Source organism: Acomys minous (genome assembly GCF_964271855.1).
Source record: "Acomys minous genome assembly, chromosome: 2".
Lineage (NCBI taxonomy): Eukaryota > Metazoa > Chordata > Mammalia > Rodentia > Muridae > Acomys > Acomys minous.
Window position 1 is genome coordinate 57,576,000 of NC_140484.1, and position 23,741 is coordinate 57,599,740.

The 23,741-nt window shown below is 53.0% G+C and overlaps 1 protein-coding gene across 1 annotated transcript in view; it reads right to left on the minus strand.

Annotated features, from left to right (window-relative positions):
- Positions 1 to 13,106, minus strand: part of MUC2 (mucin 2, oligomeric mucus/gel-forming) — a gene marked incomplete at its 5' end in the record, with an annotated part of 33,586 nt that extends 20,480 nt beyond the window's left edge. The window contains 29 exons of the mRNA XM_084802842.1: positions 49 to 228; positions 298 to 435; positions 855 to 898; positions 1,391 to 1,538; positions 1,947 to 2,078; positions 2,299 to 2,455; positions 3,169 to 3,408; positions 3,528 to 3,707; positions 3,789 to 3,896; positions 4,716 to 4,854; positions 5,121 to 5,275; positions 5,658 to 5,758; positions 5,868 to 5,920; positions 6,144 to 6,399; positions 6,775 to 6,901; positions 7,180 to 7,274; positions 7,839 to 8,003; positions 8,122 to 8,259; positions 8,493 to 8,562; positions 8,657 to 8,767; positions 8,942 to 9,080; positions 9,170 to 9,287; positions 9,491 to 9,616; positions 9,802 to 10,012; positions 10,145 to 10,254; positions 10,350 to 10,440; positions 10,765 to 10,879; positions 11,829 to 12,090; positions 13,031 to 13,106. Of these exons, the coding sequence (XP_084658968.1) occupies positions 49 to 228; positions 298 to 435; positions 855 to 898; positions 1,391 to 1,538; positions 1,947 to 2,078; positions 2,299 to 2,455; positions 3,169 to 3,408; positions 3,528 to 3,707; positions 3,789 to 3,896; positions 4,716 to 4,854; positions 5,121 to 5,275; positions 5,658 to 5,758; positions 5,868 to 5,920; positions 6,144 to 6,399; positions 6,775 to 6,901; positions 7,180 to 7,274; positions 7,839 to 8,003; positions 8,122 to 8,259; positions 8,493 to 8,562; positions 8,657 to 8,767; positions 8,942 to 9,080; positions 9,170 to 9,287; positions 9,491 to 9,616; positions 9,802 to 10,012; positions 10,145 to 10,254; positions 10,350 to 10,440; positions 10,765 to 10,879; positions 11,829 to 12,090; positions 13,031 to 13,106 (3,985 nt within the window). The remainder of the gene's footprint in view (positions 1 to 48; positions 229 to 297; positions 436 to 854; positions 899 to 1,390; positions 1,539 to 1,946; positions 2,079 to 2,298; positions 2,456 to 3,168; positions 3,409 to 3,527; positions 3,708 to 3,788; positions 3,897 to 4,715; positions 4,855 to 5,120; positions 5,276 to 5,657; positions 5,759 to 5,867; positions 5,921 to 6,143; positions 6,400 to 6,774; positions 6,902 to 7,179; positions 7,275 to 7,838; positions 8,004 to 8,121; positions 8,260 to 8,492; positions 8,563 to 8,656; positions 8,768 to 8,941; positions 9,081 to 9,169; positions 9,288 to 9,490; positions 9,617 to 9,801; positions 10,013 to 10,144; positions 10,255 to 10,349; positions 10,441 to 10,764; positions 10,880 to 11,828; positions 12,091 to 13,030) is intronic.
- Positions 13,107 to 23,741: the final 10,635 nt, after the last annotated feature.

Consider the following 23,741-nt stretch of genomic DNA (forward strand, 5'->3'; position numbering starts at 1 on the left):
CTCTGTGTTGGATTCTCAAGATGACAAAAGGCTCAGAAAAACCCTCACCTTTGCTGGTGGTCATCATACCTTGGGTGGTGGCTGTGATGGTGGTGGCACTGGAAGTGGCAGTGGCTGTGGTGGCTGAAGCAGTAGCTGTGGTGGCGCTGGCGGTGGCCGTGGCTGTGGTGGCGCTGGCGGTGGCAGTGGCTGTGGTAGCGCTGGCAGTGGCAGTGCTGGTGGCAGTGGCTGTGGTGGCAGTGGCAGTGGTGGCAGTGGCGGTGGTGGTGGTGGTGGTGGTGGAGATGGGGGTGGAGATTGTGGTGAAGCTTGTCAGGGTGGTTGGGATCGGTGTGGAGGAGACACAAATATTGAAGTGTTCCTCCACTGTCCCATTGGGGCCGCAGATCTCCTCGTAGCAGAAAACACCATCCTGAGTCTGGTTAATAATCTTCCCTGCACAGAGGGTAGAGGGCCATCAACCCAACAGGAAAGACATTCTTTCAAGGCTTCCCCAGACTGGAGGCACATTCCGACAAGACTGCATACCCAGAACCTCTCGTTTTGAAGAAGGAGCCTCATTGGAACCCATAGGTGATGAGGCCAGAACCCAGATGAGTGATGCACTCGAAATTCCCCATAGGGTACCACTTCCATTAGAGAAAGGGAACAAAGATGTAGTCCCCCTCGGGCCTGCTGTACAGCTCAGCAAGTGGAAGCTAGAGAGCACTTGGGCAACAAAGAAACAGCCCAGGAGGAAACCAATGCCCACCCGAGGCCAGGTCCCATGAGTACAAGAACAGCTCAGCCCACAGGCTCCCTGGGGTGGGACCCCTGATCCTCTACCTCCAGGGTCCCAGCAGAGGACAGCTTACCTACATCTGGACGGCAGATGATTTCTGAGGTGTTGGTGCACGTGCTGCAAAGCAAACGTAGATGCTACAGGTCCTCCCCGTACCCTCCCTGCTCACAGACACCACATGTCCATCTTCCTGTGCCACGGCCCAAAGCCCCAGTACTGTCCCCAAATACAAGATACAAAGGAGCCCACCAGTGAGGTAAAGCAAGCTAAGAAAAAGCTGGGCCAAGAGGACGGGGTGAGATCAAAAGGCCTCTATACCCTCCCCAAGAACAAGAACTACCACCTCCGTACTCTGGCTCCTATGATCATGTGTGTACATGTGTGTACATGTGTGATTGGCTGTGGCTGTGTCCATGTATATACATACATACATTGAATGAGCTGTGCATGCATGTGAATGTGGCTATTAGCCACATGTGTGTTTGCATATGCGTATGCACCTAACTGAAGTGACCACTTCCATGCATAATGGACATGGTGCATATGTGCATGTGTGTGTGTGTGTGTGTGTGTGTGTGTGTGTGACCCTGTACAATGTAGACTCAGTACCAATTCATGCAGATATCCTTAGTGGGAACATCTCCTCCAGGTGGGTAGCGAGTGTCCTCAATATAGCAGCCACACTTGTCCCCAGAGACACATTTCTTCAGGTCCTCATCATAGATGGGCCTGTCCTCAGGGCACCGAGGGTAGCAACCTAGTAGGTATAGTAAATAAGGCTCAGACCACAATGGAGGATCCCAGGTCCACCAGACCTTCCTCATCAGCCTCCCCCTATCTGGTGTTTTGCTTAGAGATGTTCATGTATGAAGACAGGGTTTGTGTCTCCCCTGCCACTAGGGTGTTGTGCTCCCCACACACCCCAACCCGTGACTTAGCCTCCTCCACTGCCACCTCTTCAGGAGGCAGGACTTTAGCTGGGTTCCTTGGACTCAGTTCAGTAAACAGACTGTGAAGAAAAGAACCTTTTTCCCTGAGCCAAGCCTCTCCTGCCCTTGGACCCCCCTCTCAAACATCCCCGTGTGTCTCCAGCTGATGGTAGCCCTCAGCGTGACAGGGACCTTCCTCTTGGTGGCTCCATCCCTGGAGGGCCCTGCCTGCTCACCCTCCAGGTAGGACACGGAGATGTTGGAGTGGATGCCGTTGAGGGTCCTGCAGGTCTCAAAGCTGCGGTTCCCACAGGGCTCATAGTGCCATTCACACTCGTCTGGGGGGTTGTAGTAATCACAGAATATGGCTAGAGGGAGGGAGGATGGAGACGTGGTCAGGCGTGGGAGCATACAAGTGGGTGCCAAGGGACAGCTAAGGCAGGGCATGTGAGCAAGAGCAGGACCGCTCCCACCAACACGAGTCTCGCTATAGCCCAAGAAGGGACGCCTGGGGGCAGGTATGAGACGGTTAACATTCAGTCATCACTTGGGTGGGGACAGAAGGTGCTGTCTGCCACAGGCACTCACGGCATAGGTCCGGCGTCCTCCAGAACACACAGGCCTCCTCCTTGGTGCACTCTTGAGCGTAGGAGGCCACAGCGGAACAGAAACACTCACAGTCACCCCCCGTGTCACAGGAGCAAGAGTCGTGCACACAGGCCTCATAGAAGACCGTAGGGTCCACCTAGGAAGAAGACTCCAGTGAGCCCTAGGTCTACACTGCCCTTAGAGCGTCTGGAACTCAGGACACTGAGGCCCAGGACCCCAGGGTGGCTGATGAAGGGAGAACACTCACATTCAGACCACCCTGGCCAACAGCTCTGTCACCTATACCCTGAGTGCCTCGAGATGACCATCCTAAAACTGGCCTTCCCCCTGCTGTCCTCTAGGCACTAACAAAATAAGTCCTTCATCTCCGTCCCTGGTGATCAGGGCAGAGGAGGTCAGCATCCTGCCAGGAACCGCAGAGATAAAGGCCGATCATCTAATTACCGACTCAAAGAACAGAGTGTACAGAGCTGGAGAGCAAACATCCCATGGTGATGCAGCATCCTGCCTCCAAGTGTCCTTAGCCTTCTTGGAGAGACCAGGTACCCCAAAAGCAACTGTAGTAAAACTAATAGGCCACACCCCCTCTCGTGGCCACCGGCAAGCTCACCAATCTCAGTGGCCCCAACCATGCCCCTAACCTACAACACACCTAGAATGGGACTCCGCCTACAGAGCCCTCTGCCCATGCCCACAGTCCACCCACACCTGTGCCCCTGCCCACACTTGTTTGGACCTGCCTAAGATTCACCTACAACTGTGCACCTGCCCACGCTTCTGGCCCCTCCCATGCCTGCAGCCCCAACCTACCTTGCTGTGACCCCGCCCATGGCTGCAGCCCCAACCTACCTTGCTGTGGCACACTCGGAATACACTACTCTTGATAATGCTGCACTGCTTCTCCGCCCAGGAGCGACGGTGTGGGTTCAGGCTGCAGGGGTCTGGGGTGTGGCTCACATCTGGGCAAGTGGGAGCTTCCTTCCAGCTATTCCCAAAGTCCAGCTCGCTGGTCACCACCATGTGGTCCCGAGTGGTGAAGTCATTTTTAGTCTGGTCATCAAAGTTCCCACACAGACCACATACAGTGCCCTGCAGGAGGAGAGACAAGAATTTTCTGCTTGAGAAGGTCTGAAATTAGGTGCTGGCGGCGTCCACAGTGCCTGTGCTGGGGACAGGTCCAAGGCACAACTGGCGTGTTGGTGGCCCACCTTGTAAGACGGAGCCAGCTTGATGAAGATGGTGGTCTTCTTGTCCCAGATAACGATGATCCCAGAGCTGGCCTCCACCACCAGGTACTGGCCCACCTCCCGTGTGATATAGGGCACGTGGTGGTCCTCTTCCAGTTGCTTTACTACGCGGTGTTTATCCTCCAACTTCAGCTCTGTCCCCTATCCAGAGGAAAGGATGGTCACTGACTGCATCCTAGGGTTCCCAAGGGAACTCCTGTCCCAGGAACCAGCAGTACTCACCCCTATAAAGATCTTTATGGCCTTGGAGCAGGTAACACCTGTGGTGCCGCAGGGGACATTCTCGGTGATGATGCTGAAGGAGCCGGTAGAGTTCTGGCCACAGTAGTCCTGGGGGCCAGCAAGACAGTGTCAGTCAAGAAGGCCACAGCACAGATGCCTGTCCCAGCTGGCAAGGTTACTACAGCCACCCCTCTCAGTAGGAAATGCTCTGCCTTTCCCCATCCGAGATGGGAGGCCCTAACTCAAACCTCATCTGTTGTGTAGGGATAATGATGCCAGAGAGAGAGAGAGAGAGAGAGAGAGAGAGAGAGAGAGAGAGAGAGAGAGAGAGAGAGAGAGCTTTCTCAATACCCTCCATCCCTGATGCATAGATGGGGTGTCGGAGGGAGAAGAGGGGGGTTACCATGTGTTACAGTATTTTGTATCCGTTCCGCCTACAAAGCAAATAACTGACACAGGGAGACTAAAACGTACTTTAAGGCTGCCAGCACTTCGCCGGGCAGAGTCTGAACTGATTCTAATCTACTCGTAAACTAAACAAACTGCTCTAAACCTTATAACATACATATATTCCAAACACTTGCCACTATGACCCCGGGGCCAGTCTGTGTCAAGTTCCCACCGTCCTCCTCCAACTGTCCAAAACTCCCCCTCCCTCTCCAACCATCAAACTTTTCTTCTCTCCTCCAGGAAGTCCCACCTTCCACTTCCTGTCCTTCTGCCCAGCTGATTGGCTAAATGGCGCTTTATTGACGGTTGATACATTCACTTAGCATTCCTCCACAACCACGCTCTCTCTGTTCATTACTGGGAGACCAAATCCTGACAGTGTGGGTTCCAGGATGAGGAAGTGACAGCCCTTCCCACCCCAGGACCGTCTTTCCTATCTCAGCGCTGGCCTCTTCCTGGAGGGGTCCACAATCGCACCTGGACAGCCACGTAGGAGCAGTGTCCATCAAAGTCATAGTGCTTCCCGTCGAAGGTGATGTAGTGGCCGCTCCCATAGATAGAGCAGGTGCTGTGGCAAGCGTACCGGGTGCACTCCCAGCGTCCTTTCTGGCAAGTACTGAGGAGAGAAGTAAAGAAGCCTGAAGGGGCCTGAAACCAAGACTCCCATATGCTCTTGGGGAGCAGCTTGTGCCCTGGACACCATGGAAGTAGTTCCTGAGGCACCCCATATGGGAAACCTACAAGCACCTATACTGGCCTAAAAGTGACCTCCAGGGCAAGGGGTAGACATAAAACTTGCTCCATCAACAGAGTGGGGAACCACCTTGTACCCTCTGAAAGCCAGCCCAGTCCTTCCAGTGCAGCCCAACTGGGCCAGCTCACCAGGTGTTGTTACAGTCCAGTTTGATCTTCTGCCCAGGAGGATATAGGTCCTTGTTGTGGATGCAAGGACACTCCTCCTCCACCACACAGCCACCTTGGCCGTCATCCAGCAGACCATCGGGACACACACAGCCACTGACACACTCTGTGTGGTACTGCAATAAGAGGGGCTCAGATGACGGCCACGCCCTCCTTGAGGAGTCAAGTGTAGATGCCCACGTGAGAAGATCTGTGTCCTGGACCACCACCACCACCACCCCCCAATTTCTTTTCCTCTCTCCTAAGATCCTTTCCTTCAAGCTCATCTTAATCAGGGAGAGCAGGTAGGGTTGCTGGTCAAGACCCCTAGGCTGACCTCTGCGCTGACACAGGCTGCCTCTTCTCTTCCAGGGTCATAGGGGCTATCATTAGACCCAGGAGTTTGTAAGACTCACTGACAGTGTGGGAGTGGGCCTTTTCCCTCCACAATGGACTCAGGCATCCACAGCACCCTCAAACAGCCTCCCCCTGCCCCAGCAGCCCTTCCCTGGCACTCACATAGCCAGCCACCAGTGTCTGGCAGCTAGTGGGACGGGGTTTCCGGGTGGCTAGGGCAGTCAAGTTGTTGCAGTCCACAAGGATTTTGGGCTCCTTACAGCCTGTGAGGTGAAGGAGTCTGTCTTAGCTCCAGGTGAAGTCAGGGGACCAGGTGAGTAGGGAGGGGAAACAAGACACACTGGGGGCCATATATGCGCAGCATCCACTTACTGTGGCCTATCAGTTTGACCTGGGTGCACTGCAGCCTCCCGTTCCGGCAAGTACTACGAGAGAGAAGTGGGAAGAGATGATCAGGGCCCAGGTCTGTCCCCACGCAGGACAGATGCCAGCTGGGCCACTCTCAGAATCTCACCCCTGGCACCTCTGCACCATTTGAGAACCTCAGGTCCCACAGATAGAGCCCCCATTTTTTTCCACTAGGGGTAGAGCTTCGAGAGCAACCCCCTCCTCTCTGTGTGGGCCCCTCACCAAGTCCAGGACACTCACCAGCGTTCCTCCTGCCGCAGAATCACATCCCCTGCCTCCAGATACAGACCGTGGTGGTAGCAGGAGCATTTAGACAAGGGCACACAGCGGCCCTTCTCATCCATGAAGGTATGGTCAGGGCAGCCACAGCCTTCCACGGGGGCAAACCCCTTGAGGCAGTGGGTGTCACCCTCTGAGAGCGAGCGGCAGGTCTGCTGGCAAGTGGTCAGGTTGTACAGGAAGATCTGTGAGCTGGGGCAAGCGTGCACATCTTTGTCTGCAGAGGAAAACACAGGAGTAAGGGGCCGAAGGACTGGCCTCCGACTACTGTCCCTATAGGCTGTTCCTGAGTTTCTCCCTCCACTAGAGCCTAAAGGCCAGAAGGGCAGACACTGTGGAAACCCTTCCCAGCCCCCCCCCCTCCAAACTAGGCTTCCACAGCTGTGGTTATCCCATGCTCCCGTATCTGCAGAATTCTGCTCCTCGGAGCAAGCGGAGAGCCTAAAAGGGCCAGGTAAATCTGCTGTTGCTCCTGGCAGAAGCCGGGTGGAAGCTACAAGGAACTGGCCCTTCCCCCTGGACTGACTGCACCCAGGACACTCCCATCCTGCGGAGTTCTGTCTCAGGAAGCAGCCCATGGGGGAGCACTCACTGCAGACTCGCTCCCGCCAGCCCCACAGCATGACGCCCTTGGCTGCGCAGGCACGAGCATAGGAAGAAAGCGCTGCGCACATGCAGTCCTCGTTGTTCTGACAGTTGCACGTGTCATATTTGCACCTCTAGGAGGCAAACCAAAGGCACAGACGGTGAGGTGGGGAGGCCCCTCGCACACAAGTGAGCATACTTGCGCACACATGCCAGCACTCAGTCACACACACACACACACACACACACACACACACACGCACGCACGCACACACACACACACGCACGCACACACACATGCCCAGCCACTCACAGGCTCAGCCAGGTGCCCCAGCACACTTGGCTGGCCCTGAGGACACTGCATGCACCATTTGAGTATGCAGAGTTGGTTGGGGGGGGGGGGTGAACTCACCTTATAGTATTCAGTGGGATCCACAGCCAGGTGACACCTGGCAAAGGGAGTCTCCGACCTCTTCAGAAGGGAACACCAGTGCTCAGCGTAATTGGCTGGGGAGTGGAGCAGAACCTTAGCATGGGCCAGGTGCCCTTTCACATACCCTGAGCCAAAAGTCTGATAACCCGGGATGGAGGTGACATGGCCTCCTATGTGACCAAAGCCAGACCCCTTCCTCCCTCCCTTCATCACTCCAGTCAGCTATGAGCAAGATGAGGCCTCTCTGCATAACCCTCACTTCTCCTTTTCTCAACCCCAAGGGGCTAGAGGCCCCCCAAATATGATGGAGACGTGAATAGAAAGGGCCACTTAGCGTTAGGCCAGGCCTAGATGATATCCACCACCTTGCAGTTAGCCTGCCCAGCCCATCCGCTCTGTCACTGGGAAGCTGCCCCCATAGGAGCACCATAACCTAGCTGAAACAGCCGGTGAATGTGTTGATGTCCAGCACCACGGGCCACGTGACCTCCACCCACACGGGCCACGTGACCTCCACCCACACCTCAGCCACATACCATGTCCCCATCAGGAGCTCCTTCTACTCTGAGGCTGTACTGGTCAGGATTGTGTGCCCTAGCCAAGCCGGTGGACGGCGACCAGCTTCCCCTGAGCCTTACCGCTCTCGATGTTGAGGGAACAGGGGTCATCTAGCCAGTCCAGTTTGTCGTGGCAGCTTGACTGGGCCTTCCAGGTATTGGCGAAGCCGGCACCCGTGGCCTCCACCAGCCCACCAGATGTCATGAAGTCATCACTTTCTAGGCCGTTGAAGTTCCCACAGAGACCTAAAGGGCCAAGAACAGGATTAGGAAGGATCTGGGCCGGGGGATTGGGGTGGGGGGTTGGCCAGGGGCGGGACCCTCATGGGGCTTTTTCAGGCACAGGACAAGAGGGACCACTCACCCTGCACCTGTCCCTGGGCAGCCTGGTCCACAGTCACAAAAAGTTGCATGACTGGGACCAACTGGACCTGCAGCCGCAGCCCAAACACGGTGTTCACAACAATGTGGTAGGAGGAGGGTTGGAAGATGGAGAAGCTCGCTGTAAGACAAGGACACAGTGAGAGGCAGCAGGGCCCCTCGGTCCCACCTTACTATGACGTGGCATGCTCCCCATCCCCCTACCACCAGCGTGGACCCAGCCTGCCTGAGGACACAAGTCCCCTCCCTGGCCCAGCCTCTCAGGCTGTCTGAATCCCATCTGTGTCTGTGGACTGGCAGCAGATCAGGATCCCTCCCCGAGCCCTCAGGATCCCTCCCCGAGCCCTCACTCACCTGCTACATGGGGCAAGGTCACCTCCATCTCATTGAGCAACACGCTGCCACCTGATTTGAAGGCCACCACCTGCAGGAAATGACAAGGGTGCATAGAGTGGAGGCGGGGGGGCCTGCATGCAGGACCCAGAAATGCTGGAAAGGGAGGGAGTCGGGGCACTCACGCTCTTCTTGTTGTCAGTCAGCAGCACTACAGTCTTCAGGCAGGTCTGCTTGTCTGTAGAGCCACAGGGGGCCAGCTCACCCAGAACGGCGTAGGAGTCATTATGGTCACCCTGTGCGGGAAAGGGTGGTAAAGTTACTGAGGATCCAACAGCCTCCTGCACCCTAAGCCCCCACTTTTCATCCTGTTCTAAGAGCAGCATCACCAAGGAACAGCCTTCTCCAGCAGTGCCCTCCCCAGAAGACAGAGGGCTCCCAGCTCCATCCAGGTAGCCTGGCTGGCCTACCTTGGTCAGGACATAGTAGCAGTCCCCATGAAAGGTAAACTTTTTCCCATCGAAGGTGGTGATGTGGGAGCCACCTTCCAGCGCACAGGTCTCAGGGCAAGGCAGGTCTTTACACACCCAGCGACCGGCATTGCAGACACTGCCGGGAAGCAAGGCACAGGGTCAAGACTCGGTAACACCCCCGTCTATCTGATCCCCGCCCCCCAACCTCTATGCCCTGAGACTTACCACTGCTCACACTCATTGGTAATCTCCTGGCCTGGCATATAGAGATGTCCATGCAGCTTGCAATGACACTGGCTCACAGGGATGCAGCCGCTGCCCGTGATGTCATCATATACCGTGCCTGCAATAGTCAGAGATGCAAACTTACCCTAGAAACCTCAGGAAGGGCCAGTCTCCGCCCCCCGCCCCCCAAGGTGAGGCTGGACCCCTGTCCTGTCAATGAAGATTCTCATCTCCCCACCCCTAGGGCTCACAGGAGGGAAGGGCCCCACCCCCTCCCTGCCCCACCCAGTCTCTAGGACCAGTGTCTTCCAGAGCACGTACCTTCTGGGCAGAAACAGCCATCCATGTAGTGTTCTTCACACAAGCTACTGACCTCCAGATGTGAGCAGGTGTCGACGCAGGGCGAGCTGCTCTCCAGGTACACCATGTTACCAGGGCATTTCTTGGCTAGAAGCAAAGTCCACTCCATCAGTCCACACATAAGGAACTAGCAGAGCACCAAGGCCACAGCGTGTCTGGGTGCTGGGTACAGACACGGCTCCCACCAGGGACACTAACGCTGAGCACCATGTGCCCCACCCCACCCCCACCCCACCCCGCCGCACGCACCCCACAGGTCGCCAGCTACTTACGGCACAGTGAGGCAGTCCTCCAGTTCTCGGGTCGGCCACCCGCGTGGGAGCACTGGCGGGAGAACTCAGCGAGGGTGCTGCACTCGCAAGCGCTGCCTTGAGGACACTGGCAGCGGTCTTGCATGCAGGCAAGCACATACAGCTCCACAGGCACCCGGGCCTGGCAGTCCTCGAAGGCTGTGGAGGTCAGCAGCCTCTCACATTCAGCTCGCTGAAGAGAAGGGTATGAACGTGAACCGCTGACCACACCCCTTTCCCCTCCCCTTCATAGGGACACCGCCCCCAACAAAGGCCAGCAAGTACAGGTTTCCTGAGAGCCTTGGGTTTCCCAGTGGTGACTCACATGCTCAGAGCAGGATGCTGGCTGTTGCACATCCTCGGGGTCATCACATTGAACCTCCGGTTTATTGATCTTCTGCATGTTCCCAAAATCAATGGGTCTGAGGTGTACGCCTAGGGACACAGCTGGTCAGCAGTGGTCCTTGGAAGCCGGGGAGCCTGTAGCCACACTCCTGCCTCCCTCCCAACAAGGCCAGCTTAGCACTCACCATCAGAGAGGAACTCGTTATAGATCTGCATGCCATTGAAGTCCCCACAGAGACCACAAGTGTGGTTCTGGAACCTGCTGTCCAGCTCGAGCTGTTGGGGGGAGGGGAGCAGGCCTCAGGGCCCCGGAACAGCTTCCAGAGCCCCTAAGCCAAGGCAGCTTGTAGCGCGGGAGGCCAGGGATGTCGGCCACCAGGAAGGACAGCTTAGAGACAGCTCACTGCACCTATAGCCCTGCAAGCCTCTCCCAGGCCAGGCTGATAGAGACTCTGGTGCCAACCACTGTCTCCAAGAGCCTTCACCACCACACAGGATCTTATGCCAATTATGAGGTATGGGTACCTTCTATGGAGCCATCACACCTCTGGCCACATAGAGGAGCCCCACCACCTCAGCGCCCAGGATACTGGTACCCACCATGAGTGCATCTTCCCGGTTCCACATGAGGGAGAGGCCAGCCCGGGAGTAGACCTTGGTGTATGCATCGTTCTTCTCGATGAGCAGCCCGGAGCTGTAGTGTGGGGTGCTGACCCTGTGTGTGTGGGGGGGGTCACAATGGGGTCACTCACCAACCCACCTTGCCAGAACCCACTCACTTGTCCTCCTGAGGCTGTCCATCGTGTGCTGAGGCCACAGGGCACTATCTGTGTGAAGGCTGTCCCAGCCTGGCCCCTTGCCTGGCTAGTCTGTTCTCATCTGGAGTCACAAACTGAGTTGGCTGAGCTCCAGGAGGAGGCCAGAGATCCCTTGTCCTGGGCTCGGTGGATCTCCTTGGGGCAGGGGCAGACCCTTCTGCCTTCCCATAAGTCCTAAATGCAATGGGTCTGGAATGTGTTGGAGACTGAGGCCCCATCCTTCTCTCCAGGCCCTCTGTTCTGAGGTATTCTCATAGAATCCGCCAGGGTGGGACCTTCAACCCATGCCCAGCCCATCACTCTGGGGTTGTCCTTATGCCAGGACCCCATCCCACTCCTGTGCTGGCCTGGAACTGCCACACCCCAGCCCCTGAGCTGATATCCCTAGGGACCTCTGCCAAACCCAACCCACACATGACATCATGACCCAGGCTGACCAAGCAAGGTAAGGGAACACTAGGAGAGCCCGAAGCAGGAAAAGAGCAAATCCCCAGGGGGGTGAACCTGCAGGACAGGAATGCATTTAAGAGGACCTCATTGTTACAGAGACAATGCCAGGGAACAATAGGGCTGGGCAAGCAGCCTTTCCCTTCTGAGCTGTGGCAGCCACCAGCCTGTCTCACATGGCTCCCAGGGGAGGTCTGCAAGGGGCTCAGAGGGGACTCGTCAGTGTTGAATGAATCCATGACTTAGCTGAAACCTCAAAGCTTTCCTATTAGCCATGTACCAGGGCAGAAGAGAAGAGGGCATCCGGGAGGCTGGCTAGTTTGGCGAACATGCCCTGAGGAGCCAGAAGCATCCCCTCTGGCTGCTGGGACATGGGAAGAGAATACGTATTGCACTCACATGGCCCCATTCACCACTGCCAGCTTGTGGGTGAGGTAGATGGTGTCATCCTTGATGGTGATCAGGATGGACTCTATCTGGGAATGACCCCCAGCCTCGCCCGGGCCCCGCTTCAGGTGTACAGCAAATTCCTTGTAGGAGTCTCGGCAGTCAGACGCAAAGTTATAGTCACAAAGGCCGGGGAATCGGAAGACGTCGCCGTCAAAGGTTTTGTAGTGGAAGTCACCCCAGGTGCTGCAGACATGGTTTCGGGATCTGGCTTCTGGGAGAACAGTGGGGACACAAGGTGAGACACCCAGGTTCAAGGAGGGCTTTCCCTGAGCCCACTCCCCTCCTGGGGTACCCATCTGGGGCTCCTGACCAGGGCTTCTGGCCAAGCTTCCCCACCCCCACTCCCCTACAGAAGCAGTCTCTGATAAATATTGGCCACTCTGCAGAGACTCTCAAGACAAGGTGCTAGCTAGTGTGGAGTGTAAGCAGGGAATTGGAGCAGAGGGGCCTTCAGGCAACCTGGTCACTTTGTCCTCTGTCCACCTGGCCAGCGTACACCAACTTGTCACTGCCTGAGCCCATCTTCAGTTTCATGGTGCAGCGGCACTGTAGTTTCCTGTCTAAATTCCTCTGTCTGTGACTGAGTGTTTTTCTTATTTTCATTTATAAGTCTTTCTAAGGCTTGTATCTTATCAATCTGCTCTCCATATTTGGCACACACACACACACACACACACACACACAAACCTCAACTGATGCTCCACTTAGCCCCCCTCCCAGCAAGTGGCTGGGCTGGGTCCCTCAGCCTTCAGGAGTCCCCACTGAGACACTGCACATCCACAGCTTTGTCCCGATGGGACGGAAGAGTCCCATGTAGATCTTCAGCCCATTCTCCAGAGGCGCTGTCTTGCCGGAGGTCCCCTACACCTGGAACTGTCCTAAGACCGGCTTCTTCTAGACACCCAAGGCTTTCCCCGACTCGCAGGGACACAGTCCCTCAGGGACTCAGCTTCTCATCCACCTGGTACGGGACCCTCAGCTTTCAACCTCAGAGTGTGGTGAAATACCTAAGATCCAGTCCAGCTGGAGTGGCTCTGACTGGGGACCCCCTTCTATTCCAGGAGCCCCTTACTACCTGCTCTGGGCTGCCCAGACTTCTGACCGCTCGTGTGCTCTGCCTCTCCGCTTGCCCAGATCACCCAGCCCCTTACCTTTCTGGAGCTCCGAGCCCTCGGCTAAGGCCAGGACTAGGCACACAGCCACCAGGCGAGCTAGTGGCAGCCCCATGGTGGCTCAGGAGGGTGGCACAGGAGAGCATCCTGGGGCAGGGGTCCAGGACTTATATGCCTAGCCGGCATCTGAGGGCGGGAGGACAAGGGAGGTGCAAAGGGTGGGTGGGGCATTTGCCGAGTTATCAGGAAAACAGCTGTGGGGGCTCCATGGGTCCCAGTGAGGAAATATTGATTCAGGTTATCTGAGATTATCTTTATATGACTCCCCGGGTAAACTTGGCCTTCCTCAGGATGTCACAGCCCCAATTATCCTAATGCTAGCACACACCCCGGGTGAACTCCATTCCTTTAAACTATAAGCCAGGCCAGTCTCAGGTTGGGAGAGGCAGGAGGTCCCTGCTGGAATTACATCCCACAAGCTCTGCCGTGCCCCTCTAAATGCCCCCCTGGGCCTGCCTCCCCCCCAACACACACACATACCCCACCCCGTCTCCAACATAGCCCAGGTAGAGTAAGGAGCTTTCAGGTGTCTCTCAACGTCTCCAAGTCTATTTCTCTATGAGCCTTGTGAGCTGAAACAAACATGATTCCTGAAGCACCTCAGTTCGTGTCATCTGGGGGAGACAAGTGTGGCAGGAAATCAAGACTCCAGAGCGGGATGTCTGACCCCATTTCACGATCCACCTCCAGCAGGCAGGGAGCAGTGGGGACCCAGGAGCCACCTGTCTCCGTGGAGCCTTCTGTACCCTACCAAGCCCAGCTAAGTCTGCTCTCTAATCCCCTTATTTTCCCAAGCTCTGCCAGTCTCTGGGATTACATGTAATTAGAACTTGGGCAGCCCTCAGCCCAGGCAACAACTCTTGTTGGAATCATGTCCTTTGGGTGCAAGAGGAAGTAGCTTGAGGCCTGGAGTGGCCTCTCTGTGGGAATGAGGTCTGAACAGAGAGGTTAGCCCCAAAACCCCAGCAGGTCCTGACCCTGCAGAGTGTCCCGAGGCTTCTCCTAAGGACAGCCTGTCCTGTTCCCTAGCCACAGCTGTTACTCAAAGGACGTGGTCCTACCCTAGAAAGAACAGTGATTCTAATGACCCTCAGTCCCCCCTGAGTTTAGCCCAAAGCTGTAGCTGCCCCACTAGTGTCTGGAAATGCCCCCCCCTCCCCCCCTGCCGGGAATCAGCGTGCAGAATCAGAGCTGGTTAAAAACCACAAACATGAGCCTGCAAGAGACACCAGTTCCCAAGGTCCACACAGGGTGGAGAGTCACAGGCCGCCACCCGCCCTGGAGCTGGAGCTTAAGCTAAGACCTAGAGAATGCCCTCTCCCATGTTTTCCCCTTGCTGAAAACAAGGATGGGTCCTCACTTTGCCCAGAGTACACACAGGGAATTTGGTCACAAGGTGCCTCAAGCTCCATTTGGATCCCCAACTTCCAGAGGTAAACGAGGAAAAATGCATTGATGGTCACAGACTCCCTAAATGGGGAGTGGCATCCCCTTCCCTTGGGTACCATGCTGCACAAAAGCCGTATGTTTTTCTTCTTCTTCTTCTTCTTCTTCTTCTTCTTCTTCTTCTTCTTCTTCTTCTTCTTCTTCTTCTTTTGGTTTTTCAAGACAGGGTTTCTCTGTGGATCCTTGTCTGTCCTGGACTCACTTCATAGACCAGGCTGGCCTCGAACTCACAGCGATCCGCCTGCCTCTGCCTCCCGAGTGCTGGGATTAAAGACGTGCGCCACCACCGCCCAGCACAAAAGCCATATCCTAGGCTAGAGAGACAGCACTGCTGGCCATAGCACCTGTCCTTTGAAGCTACCCCCTGGGACCGCCATGCCATCTCAACTGGAGCCAGAAAGGGTTCCCGTGCACTACAAAGACACCAAAGAGAAAAATGACCAGCAGCCTGGGCGTGCGTCAAAGCCGCTCTTCCCATCTCACTGCGTCCGTCGGCTCCAGCCGTGTCCTGTCCTCCCTGCTGTGGCTCAGGCACGTGGGAGAACCTGAGTGTGGCCTGAGCCCCAGAAAAAAAAAAGACACCCAGGGATTAGGGAACCAGAAGCAGCTGGGCCAAGGAACCCATTGTTTGGCTTCCCTACGTGGGCCCCTCAGGCTGGCACAGTGCCCTGCAGAAACCCAAGGATGGACCTGGCCCCAAGAACCTGTGCTTTTCCATTCTGTGCTCTCTCTCTCTCTCTCTCTCTCTCTCTCTCTCTCTCTCTCTCTCTCTCTCTCTCTGCTATGCTGGGAATCAGAGGAATCCCAGCCAGACTCATGATGCCCAGCACAGACCTCTGAGCTGAGCTCTGAGAAGCTGGGTCCTCTCTACATGGAAGGTAAGTCTTCCTGGCTGGAGGGAGTAGGTCCTCCCTGGAGGACGCTGGAGTCTCCCTGGGTAGAGAAGGTCGCCACCGCGTTCCTATTGGATGGAACAGTGGTGATGACCCCCAAGCTGAGTGACTATGTGACTCTAACAGACTTCTTTGCCCATTGCAGCATCTCAAGTGGCTTCTATGTCCGGCAGCCCAGCACATGGCTGGACATTGTGGTCAAACTGCCACCCTAGCGGTGGAGGGTAAGGGCAAATGGCGACGAAGGCTCTACCGGCTTTGGACTTGGCAGTGCCCTGCTGAAAGCTTAGGTGGGAAGCCAAGGCTCTGCAACAAAATAAACATGAGCTGGAAAGCACTGCGTGGCCACACTGAGGACAACACACATGTGGGCAGATTCTCGGACCACGCTGAATGTGGCAGACACACAGAGGATGGCTTTATCCGCTTGATCAACCCTCCTCTGTGCTGGAGTCCGATGGGACAGCGACCTCAAAGCTCAGGTTTCCATTCTCATCTCCAGAGGCCTCTACTCCACCTCCTTGCACCTTTTCCCCAGGAAGTGAAAGACTGATGGAGGGTGAGGAGACGTCAATACTTTGAGGAAGCTGATGGGCAGTGCCACTGTCTGCAACAAGGATGTGGTGGCCGAGGAGAGAAGGATTGCCCCACCCAGTCACAGGTGGACCCTGCTGGGCATCAGGCTGCCTGCCCGAGGCCTTAAGTTAGACTAGAACAGAAACCAAGAGTGGACAGGGTCCCAGGCACCCTGGGCCTTTTCCTGCTGGCCCCATGCCCTGCAGTATTTACCGGGACAAGATACTGTTCCTAGGGACAGCACAGAATTTACTGCCCTGACTGCAGGGAGGAGGCAGCAAAGACGTCACAGGCTCCTAAAGCGAATGTTCCGCTCTGTCCACACACTGACTCATCCGGAAGCTGGAGGGGAGGGGAGCAGGGACTACACAGGAGGAGAAGGGAGAGAGAGAGGCAGAAGAAAGGACGAGATGAGGGAAGGGAGAAGAGGGAGCCCCACACCCATTCTCTGCGGCCTCCCGCGATGGGGTTCCGTTGTCTGTCAACGTGGCTGAGCCGCAGTAGCCAGCGTTTGGTCAGACACTAGTCCTGATACTGCCATGAAGGTAGTTTTCAAATGTGAGCCAACAATCCCTGGAGTCGGGGGTAAGAGCTTGCGAGAAGAAGCTAAGGTCTACAAGGCTGAGTCTCCCACTTGCTGGCTTCTGTGCAGGTTTCAGACTTGCAGCCCCAACGTTTCACGAGCCAACACCTTAAAGTAACACTTGTCCATATGTGTGCACACACACACACGCCCTGGCTGCTTCAATTTCCCTGAAGAACCCTGACTAACGCGTCTTGCACAACACAAGCCCTCCTCACTCAGGGTGAGTGGCCGCCGTACAGCCCGTCCCTACTGCAGCTTTCTGAGCTCCCTACCCGAGTCAGCCCCTCTCTCTTCCTTTCCTACCCCGTTTGACCTCGGTGACCTTCACTATGTCAGCCACATGTAATGGTCTCAGGCCAGTCCCCCATGATGCTCCAACACTGCGAATGGGCCCCCTCACCTGGGCCTTCAAAGGCTTGCGAAGACAGAGAACAGACAGACCTGGCCACACTTCCCCTTACGTGAATTTCCAAGAAGGAAGTCAGCTCAGCACAGGATGTGAAGGCTGAGAGAGGAAGCAAAGAGGGCTTGGTAGGCCCCGCTGGGCAGGTACATCCTGGAGGGAGCTGTCTTTGCCCTCTCTCACCCCGTCTGTCAGACAGGCCATTACCTTTCAAGAGTTCCGCCATTCTAGGGCAAGCCCTCACTTCTCCCCTCAAAACTGGACTCAGTGGTCACCCTCACAGAGGCCACTGTCCTCATCATCCTGGCCATACTGTGTGACCATTTCTGACGTACGTCAAGGACAACATGGGACACCCTGGCAACATATGCACCCACTGAGCGTTGTTTCTGGACTGGGGCAGGGAGTATTGAGTATGGGAGGGTGGGCCGGTGTATGAGTGGTTGGTTGATGGGTTGGGTGAGTGGTGGGTAGATGTCTGAAGGACTGAATAGCAGCAGTGGATGGATGAGTGAGAGGTGGGTGGTGGGTGAGTATATAAGGGTTTTTTTTATGTTTTAAATTGGAAAGGATTTTGATTGAGATTGCATTGAACACGTAGGCAGCTTGATCAGTCTTCTGGCCTGTGACTCTGCCTAGATCTCGCCTTCCACCTTGGTTCTCTCAGCAATACTTTGTAGCTTTTAATGCGCTACTCTTGTATCTTGTCAGATTTTCCCTCTCAGTACCTCATATATCTGATACTTTTGTGATGGGTATTTTTTTTTTATTCCTTTATCAAATTGCTTGGTGCTCGTATATAGAGACATCAATCAATTTGTATTGAAATAGAAAACATGTAACATAACATTTCCCATCTTTGCTATTTTTAGATACACAACTCAGTGGTATTGAATATCCTGACCATGCTGTGAGGCTGTCACCACCACTCACCCTGAGAACTCTTTTCATCTTGAAAACTCTAAATTCTACTCTGGAGAAATGGCACGGCAGTTAAGAGCACACAGTTTTTGCAGCGGACCTGAGTTGGGCTCCCAGCAGTAAGTCAATCAGCAGTAACTCCAGCTCCAGGGGATGTCACGCCCTCTTCTGGCCTTTGTGAGCACTGCACTCACACAGGTATATATCCAACACAGACACACACATACACATACATTTAAAATAAATGTAAAATATCTTGCTGGGCAGTGGTGGCCTATGCTTTTTACCCCAGCACTCCAAAGGCAGAGGCAGGTGAATCTCTGAGTCCAAGGCAGCCTGGCCTACAGACTGAGGCCAGGACATCAGGGCACATCCCCTCCCACCAGCCCCAGGCAACTGTCATTCTGCCTTCCTGCCTCCTTTCTCTTGACAACTCTAGGGATTTCTGTAAGTGGGGTCATGCAGTGTCTGTTCATCTTCTGACTTATTTCACTGACTACAGTGGCCTTAGCAGCCATCCATGCTGTGACACACATCAGAACTGCCCTCCTTTGTAGGGCTGGATAATGGTCCATTGTATGCATAAGCTACATTTTTCTTATCTGTTCACCTATTGATGAATACTAGACTTGATCCCACCAGTCAGCTGTCACTGTTCCTGCTGTTTTCTTTCTTTCTTGTTTTTTGTTTGTTTGTTTGTTGTTTGTTTGTTTTTCGAGACAAGGTTTCTCTGTTTAGCCTTGGCTGTCCTGGACTCCCTTTGTAGATCAGGCTGGCCTTGAACTCACAGCGATCTGCCTGCCTCTGCCTCCCAAGTGCTGGGATTACAGGTGTGCGCCACCACACCCGGCCATTTCTGCTGTTTTCAACATCAGTGTACAAATATCTCAAGGCTTTGCTTTGGATTCTTCTAATGAAATACTAGAATTTCTGTATTATATAGGGATTCTATGCTTAACTTTCTGAAGGGCTGCTGTTGGCTCAATCTTCTTAACAATTATATTTTATTATGAACTTATTAAACAAGCCTATCTCCCTTACAACCCAGTTGACCCAAACTATAGGAAAAGGAAATTAAAGAACACTATAATGAAACTTTAAGGATATTAGTTCCGAGAAACGATTCTCCTGGCGTAGTCAGCAGGACCTCAGCAAACCAGCAATCCCACCAAAGTTGCTGCTGGAACCTGGAGCAACCGGAACCTGAAGCCTTAGCTGGAGTCCAGAGCCTTGAAGATTTCCCAGGAGCAGTTCTCTGTAGGTAGGAAGCTCTCTCTCTCTCTCTCTCTCTCTCTCTCTCTCTCTCTCTCTCTCTCTCCTCTTGTTTTGGAGAGAGAGAGAGAGAGAGAGAGAGAGAGAGAGAGAGAGAGTGTGTGTGTGTGTGTGTGTGTGTGTGTGTGTGTGTGTATACATACTCTGAGAGTCTCTACTAGGATGTTTTCAGCTGGCAACATCTGAGCTCCCCCACAAAGTGGTTCGACTTCTAAGGGGATAAACATCCTGCTCACTCACTAGTCTGTTCCTCATCCCACACTTGGGATCAACACAAAAACATGTTTATCTCCTCTTCATTTAGGGATTCTATGCCTAACTTTTTGAAGGGCTGCCATACTACTCTTGTCGTTTTTATACCCTCACCAGGGTGTACAACAGTTCCACTTTGTTTTGTTTTGTTTTGTTTTTCCTTTCTTCTCTGGCCCCAACCTCCAGGTGTCCTGGAACTCAATCTGTAGACCAGACCACCTCTGCCTCCCAAGTGCTGGTACTAAAGGCGTGCACCTCTACCACATGGAAGTTCCAATTTCTTAACATCCTTGACATCCTTGCCACTACTTTGTTTTTCTGTGTCTGTCTGTCTGTCTTCCTGCCTGCCTGCCTGTGTGTATATGACAGAGGCCAGATTCCGTGTCAGTGGAGTCATGAGTGGTTGTGAGGCACCTATGTGAGTGCTGTGAACTGAACCTGGGTCCTCAGCAAGAGCAGCACATACTCCGAACTGCTGAGCCATATCCCCAGCCTGATTTCCTATTCTTCTTTATAGCATACACCTCAATGTATGGCATTCATTATGTTTTCTAAATTTGTGTTTGTGTGTGAAATATACATGCATGTATGTGTGTGCAGTTACACACATACACACACACACACACACACACATGCAGCAAGAGGACAACACCAAGTGTCTTTCTCTATTGCCCACCATCTTTTTTTTTTCTTGGTTTTTCAAGACAGAGTTTCTCTGTGTAGCCTTGGCTGTCCTGGACTCATTTGTGGACCAGACTGTCCTCAAACTCACAGAGATCTGCCTTCCTCTGCCTCCCCAAGTGCTAGGATAACAGGCGTGTGCCACCGTGCCCAGGTTCTCCATCGTATCTGTTTGAGACAGTCTCCCTCACCGAGCCTGGAACTCACCATTTCAGGGAGGCTGGTTGGGCAGGGAGCCAGGGGTGTCCTCCAGGCTCTGCTCTCTCACACACGTGCCGCCACATCTGGATTTCACATGGGACCTAGAGGCCCAGGCTCAGATTCTCATGCTTGCTCGGCAGGCGCCTCGCTCACCAAGTCATCTCCCCAGCCCTCGCTGTGCCTCTGATGCATGCTTCTCTGAGAGAAATGGTACTGGGGGTCTCTTCTGTACTTTCTGGCTGTGGACACGTACTCTCCAGGTCTCAGACAATCACAGAAGAAATGTCTATTCGAACTCTTTGCCGATTTCCAACAACCAGTGTTTGTGAACTGATCTTAGGACCCCTGCAACCTTGATCACCTCACCCAGTCATTACAAATTTTCTGTTGTCCGAGATGGATAATCATGTCATCTGCGAATGGTGGTGGCCTCTCAGCCTTTCTGCTCAGTTATCTGTATGTATGTCCCTTTGTGGGTACGCTGTGCTGGCTGTGATTTCCAGCACGGTGCTGATGAGACGTGAGGAAAGTAGATCTCCCGGCCTTGCCCCTGATTTCAGGGAAACTACCCAGTCTTTTAATGTAATGGCAACTCTGTTGATACCGTTTACCTGAATAAGGAAGTTCTTTCCTAAATTTAGCTAGTGAGTTTTAACAAGGAATGCGGATTGGATTTATTCAAGAGTGCTTTTCTGCCCTGTGTACCTTTGATCTGTCAGTATGTTAAATCACACTGACTGGTTGTGAGCATTAAGTCATTATGCCTTCCTGAACAAACTATATCTGATTACTTTTTTGTTGCTGTTGTTTTTGAGACAGGGTTTCTCTGTGTAGCCTTGGCTGTCCTGGACTCACTTTGTAGACCAGGCTGGCCTCAAACTCACAGTGATCCACCTGCCTCTGCCTCCTGAGTGTGCCACCATGCCCAGCTCTGATTATATTTTTAAATTTATTTTATTAATTGAATTTGTTTTGTTTTCTTTTTCAATTTTTTTTAAAGATTTATTTATTAAGTATACAGTGTTCTTGCCTGGATGTATACCTGCACACCAGAAGAGGACACCAAATCTCATTATAAATGGTTGTGAAACACCAAGTGGTTGCTGGGAACTGAACTCAGGACCTTTGGAAGAGCAGCCAATGCTCTTAACCGCTGCTCTCCAGCCCCTTGAATTTGTTTTTTTAGACCATTTCACACGTATTCAACTCATACTGACCATTTTAACCCTCCCCCATCATATTTTAACAGTGTTGGATTTAATTTGTCAACATTTAGAGTTTTTGCCTCTGTGCTCATTGGAGAGATCCTGGTCCAGTTTTTTCATCTTAATTCTTTTACACTTCACGATTACATGTGTGTGTGCCTGTTTACATGTGCATTATGCACGTCCGGTGCCCATGAAGGCCAGGAGAGGGTGTCAGATCCCCTGGAACTGGACTTACAGGCAGTCATAAGCCGTCGTGCGTGGGTGCTCGGCACAGAGCTCCAGCCCTCTGCAGGAGCACGGAGCACTCCTTATCTTCGTGCCATCATTTTTTTTCTCTTCTTATAACATGTTTGTGTGCTACTGAAATTGGGGTAATACTTGCCTCAGAGAAAGAATTGAAAGGATTCCAATTGAATTGTTTGATCTCTTTCCCAAACATTCAGTAGAATTCACCAATGACCCCATCTGAGCCTTGAAATTTCCTTGTGAGAGAGGTTTTTGTTGTTGTTTTGATTTTATTTGATTTGATTTGACTAACAATTCAATTCCTTTGAAATCTAGCCTTATTCTGGTTCTTTGACAGACTGTGTCTTCCCAGAACTCTCAGGTTCCATCTAAGTTGCTAAATTTATTGTCATGAGGCCGTTGGCGTTAGTCCCTTAGTGTCCTTCACTGACTGCAGTCTGAGTGATGTTGCCACTCCTTTGTCTTCTCTCTCTTCTAGCAGTGTGGCTAGAGGCTAATCATGTTTGTTAATTGTTTAAGGAACTTGATTTGGGTTCTAGAGACCTTTCTCTGTTTTGTCAGTTTATCAAGGATTTCTCTTTTTCTGCTACTTTGGAGTACTTTGGCACTGTTGTCCTTTCCTGGTCTGTAAGGTAGAAGGCCACAGGTGAGAGAGAGACCTCGCTGCTGTTCTAAGGCAGCAGTTAATGCTGTAAGTCTCCCCCAACACCGCTTCAGGGACACCCCGCAAGTCACCACACTGTATGGCCCACCCAGGGTCCAGTGCTTTCCAGTCAGGAAAGAAACCCTCATCAAGTGGGAGCTAGTGAGGAAAATGACTGCCCAGATGCTGGAAGAGCAGAGTTGGCTCTGAGGTACCTGGCAAGGTGAGCAGACAAAAATAACTTCTGTTCCCAGTTCCTGGAAAACAAATGAAAGCTGTGGGGCTACTAGATTTAAGGGATAAAGGGTAAGGAGGGGCCTCCGTGAGGGTTTAGCAGAATTGGCTCAGGCGGTTTCAAAAGAAGTTTCCTTCCCTAGCCAGAAGGTCTCTGAAAGAAGTAAAAATAAAAATAAAATGTAAAACATCCTCTCTCTCCACCTCTCAACATTGCCTTCTAGGATGCCATCAGCTAGGGAGACTGGAAATGTGTAAAGTCCTAGCTAGCCATGTGCATCAGTCAGCTACCACTGTGTAACAAAGTTGTCACCAATGGTTTCAAACATTTAGCAGTAAATACTTGAAAAATAGGTGGACACAGGACAGATGATGTGAGTGTGTGTGTACTATGTGAAGAAACATATATGTACAAATGTTTTATAGTTTCTAGCTATATCTTGGAACCAGATTATCCTCCTAGGGGAGGAACCAGAACTCTTTGGAGAAGCCTCGTACCTCTGAAAAAGGAAATGACTCTGGAGTATTGCATAGTGTCAGAAAATGAGGACATGCTCAGAATAGGATGTCAAAGGAAGCCTGGGCCCAGGTGAAGGGGCTCCCAGTGGTCAAAGCTACAGTCTGAACCAGAAAACAAAGTCAGCCCAAAGGATAAAATAAATACCTATAAATCCAAACTGATATAAATAATTGCACCAACAACTGAGAAAAGAAATGGTGTATTTTATGTAAGAATTCCAACTGGTCCCTGCAGGAGAAATGAAGGTGACAGAAATTCATCATTGGTGTTAACAGTAACAGTTGCTCTGGGTGACAACTACTGCAGGATCCTAAAAGCAGTGGGTCATTGTTTGAAGGGGAAGAAGCTTTTCAGGAATATAAGCATGGTCCCAGAGGTGTTAATTAATTGATTACAAAGTAGCAAAATAGTGGCTTGTGGGAGCTGTGAAGGTTGTCCAAAGGTAAAGCGCTTGCTGGGCAAGCCTAAAGACCTGAGTTCAGATCCCTAGTGCCCACATAAAAGACACACAAGGTCATGGAGTTTTGTATCCTTGGCTAGGGGAGGAGGAGATAGGCAGAGCCCTGGAGCTCGCTGGCTAGCCAACCTAGCTAATCAGTAAGCTCCAA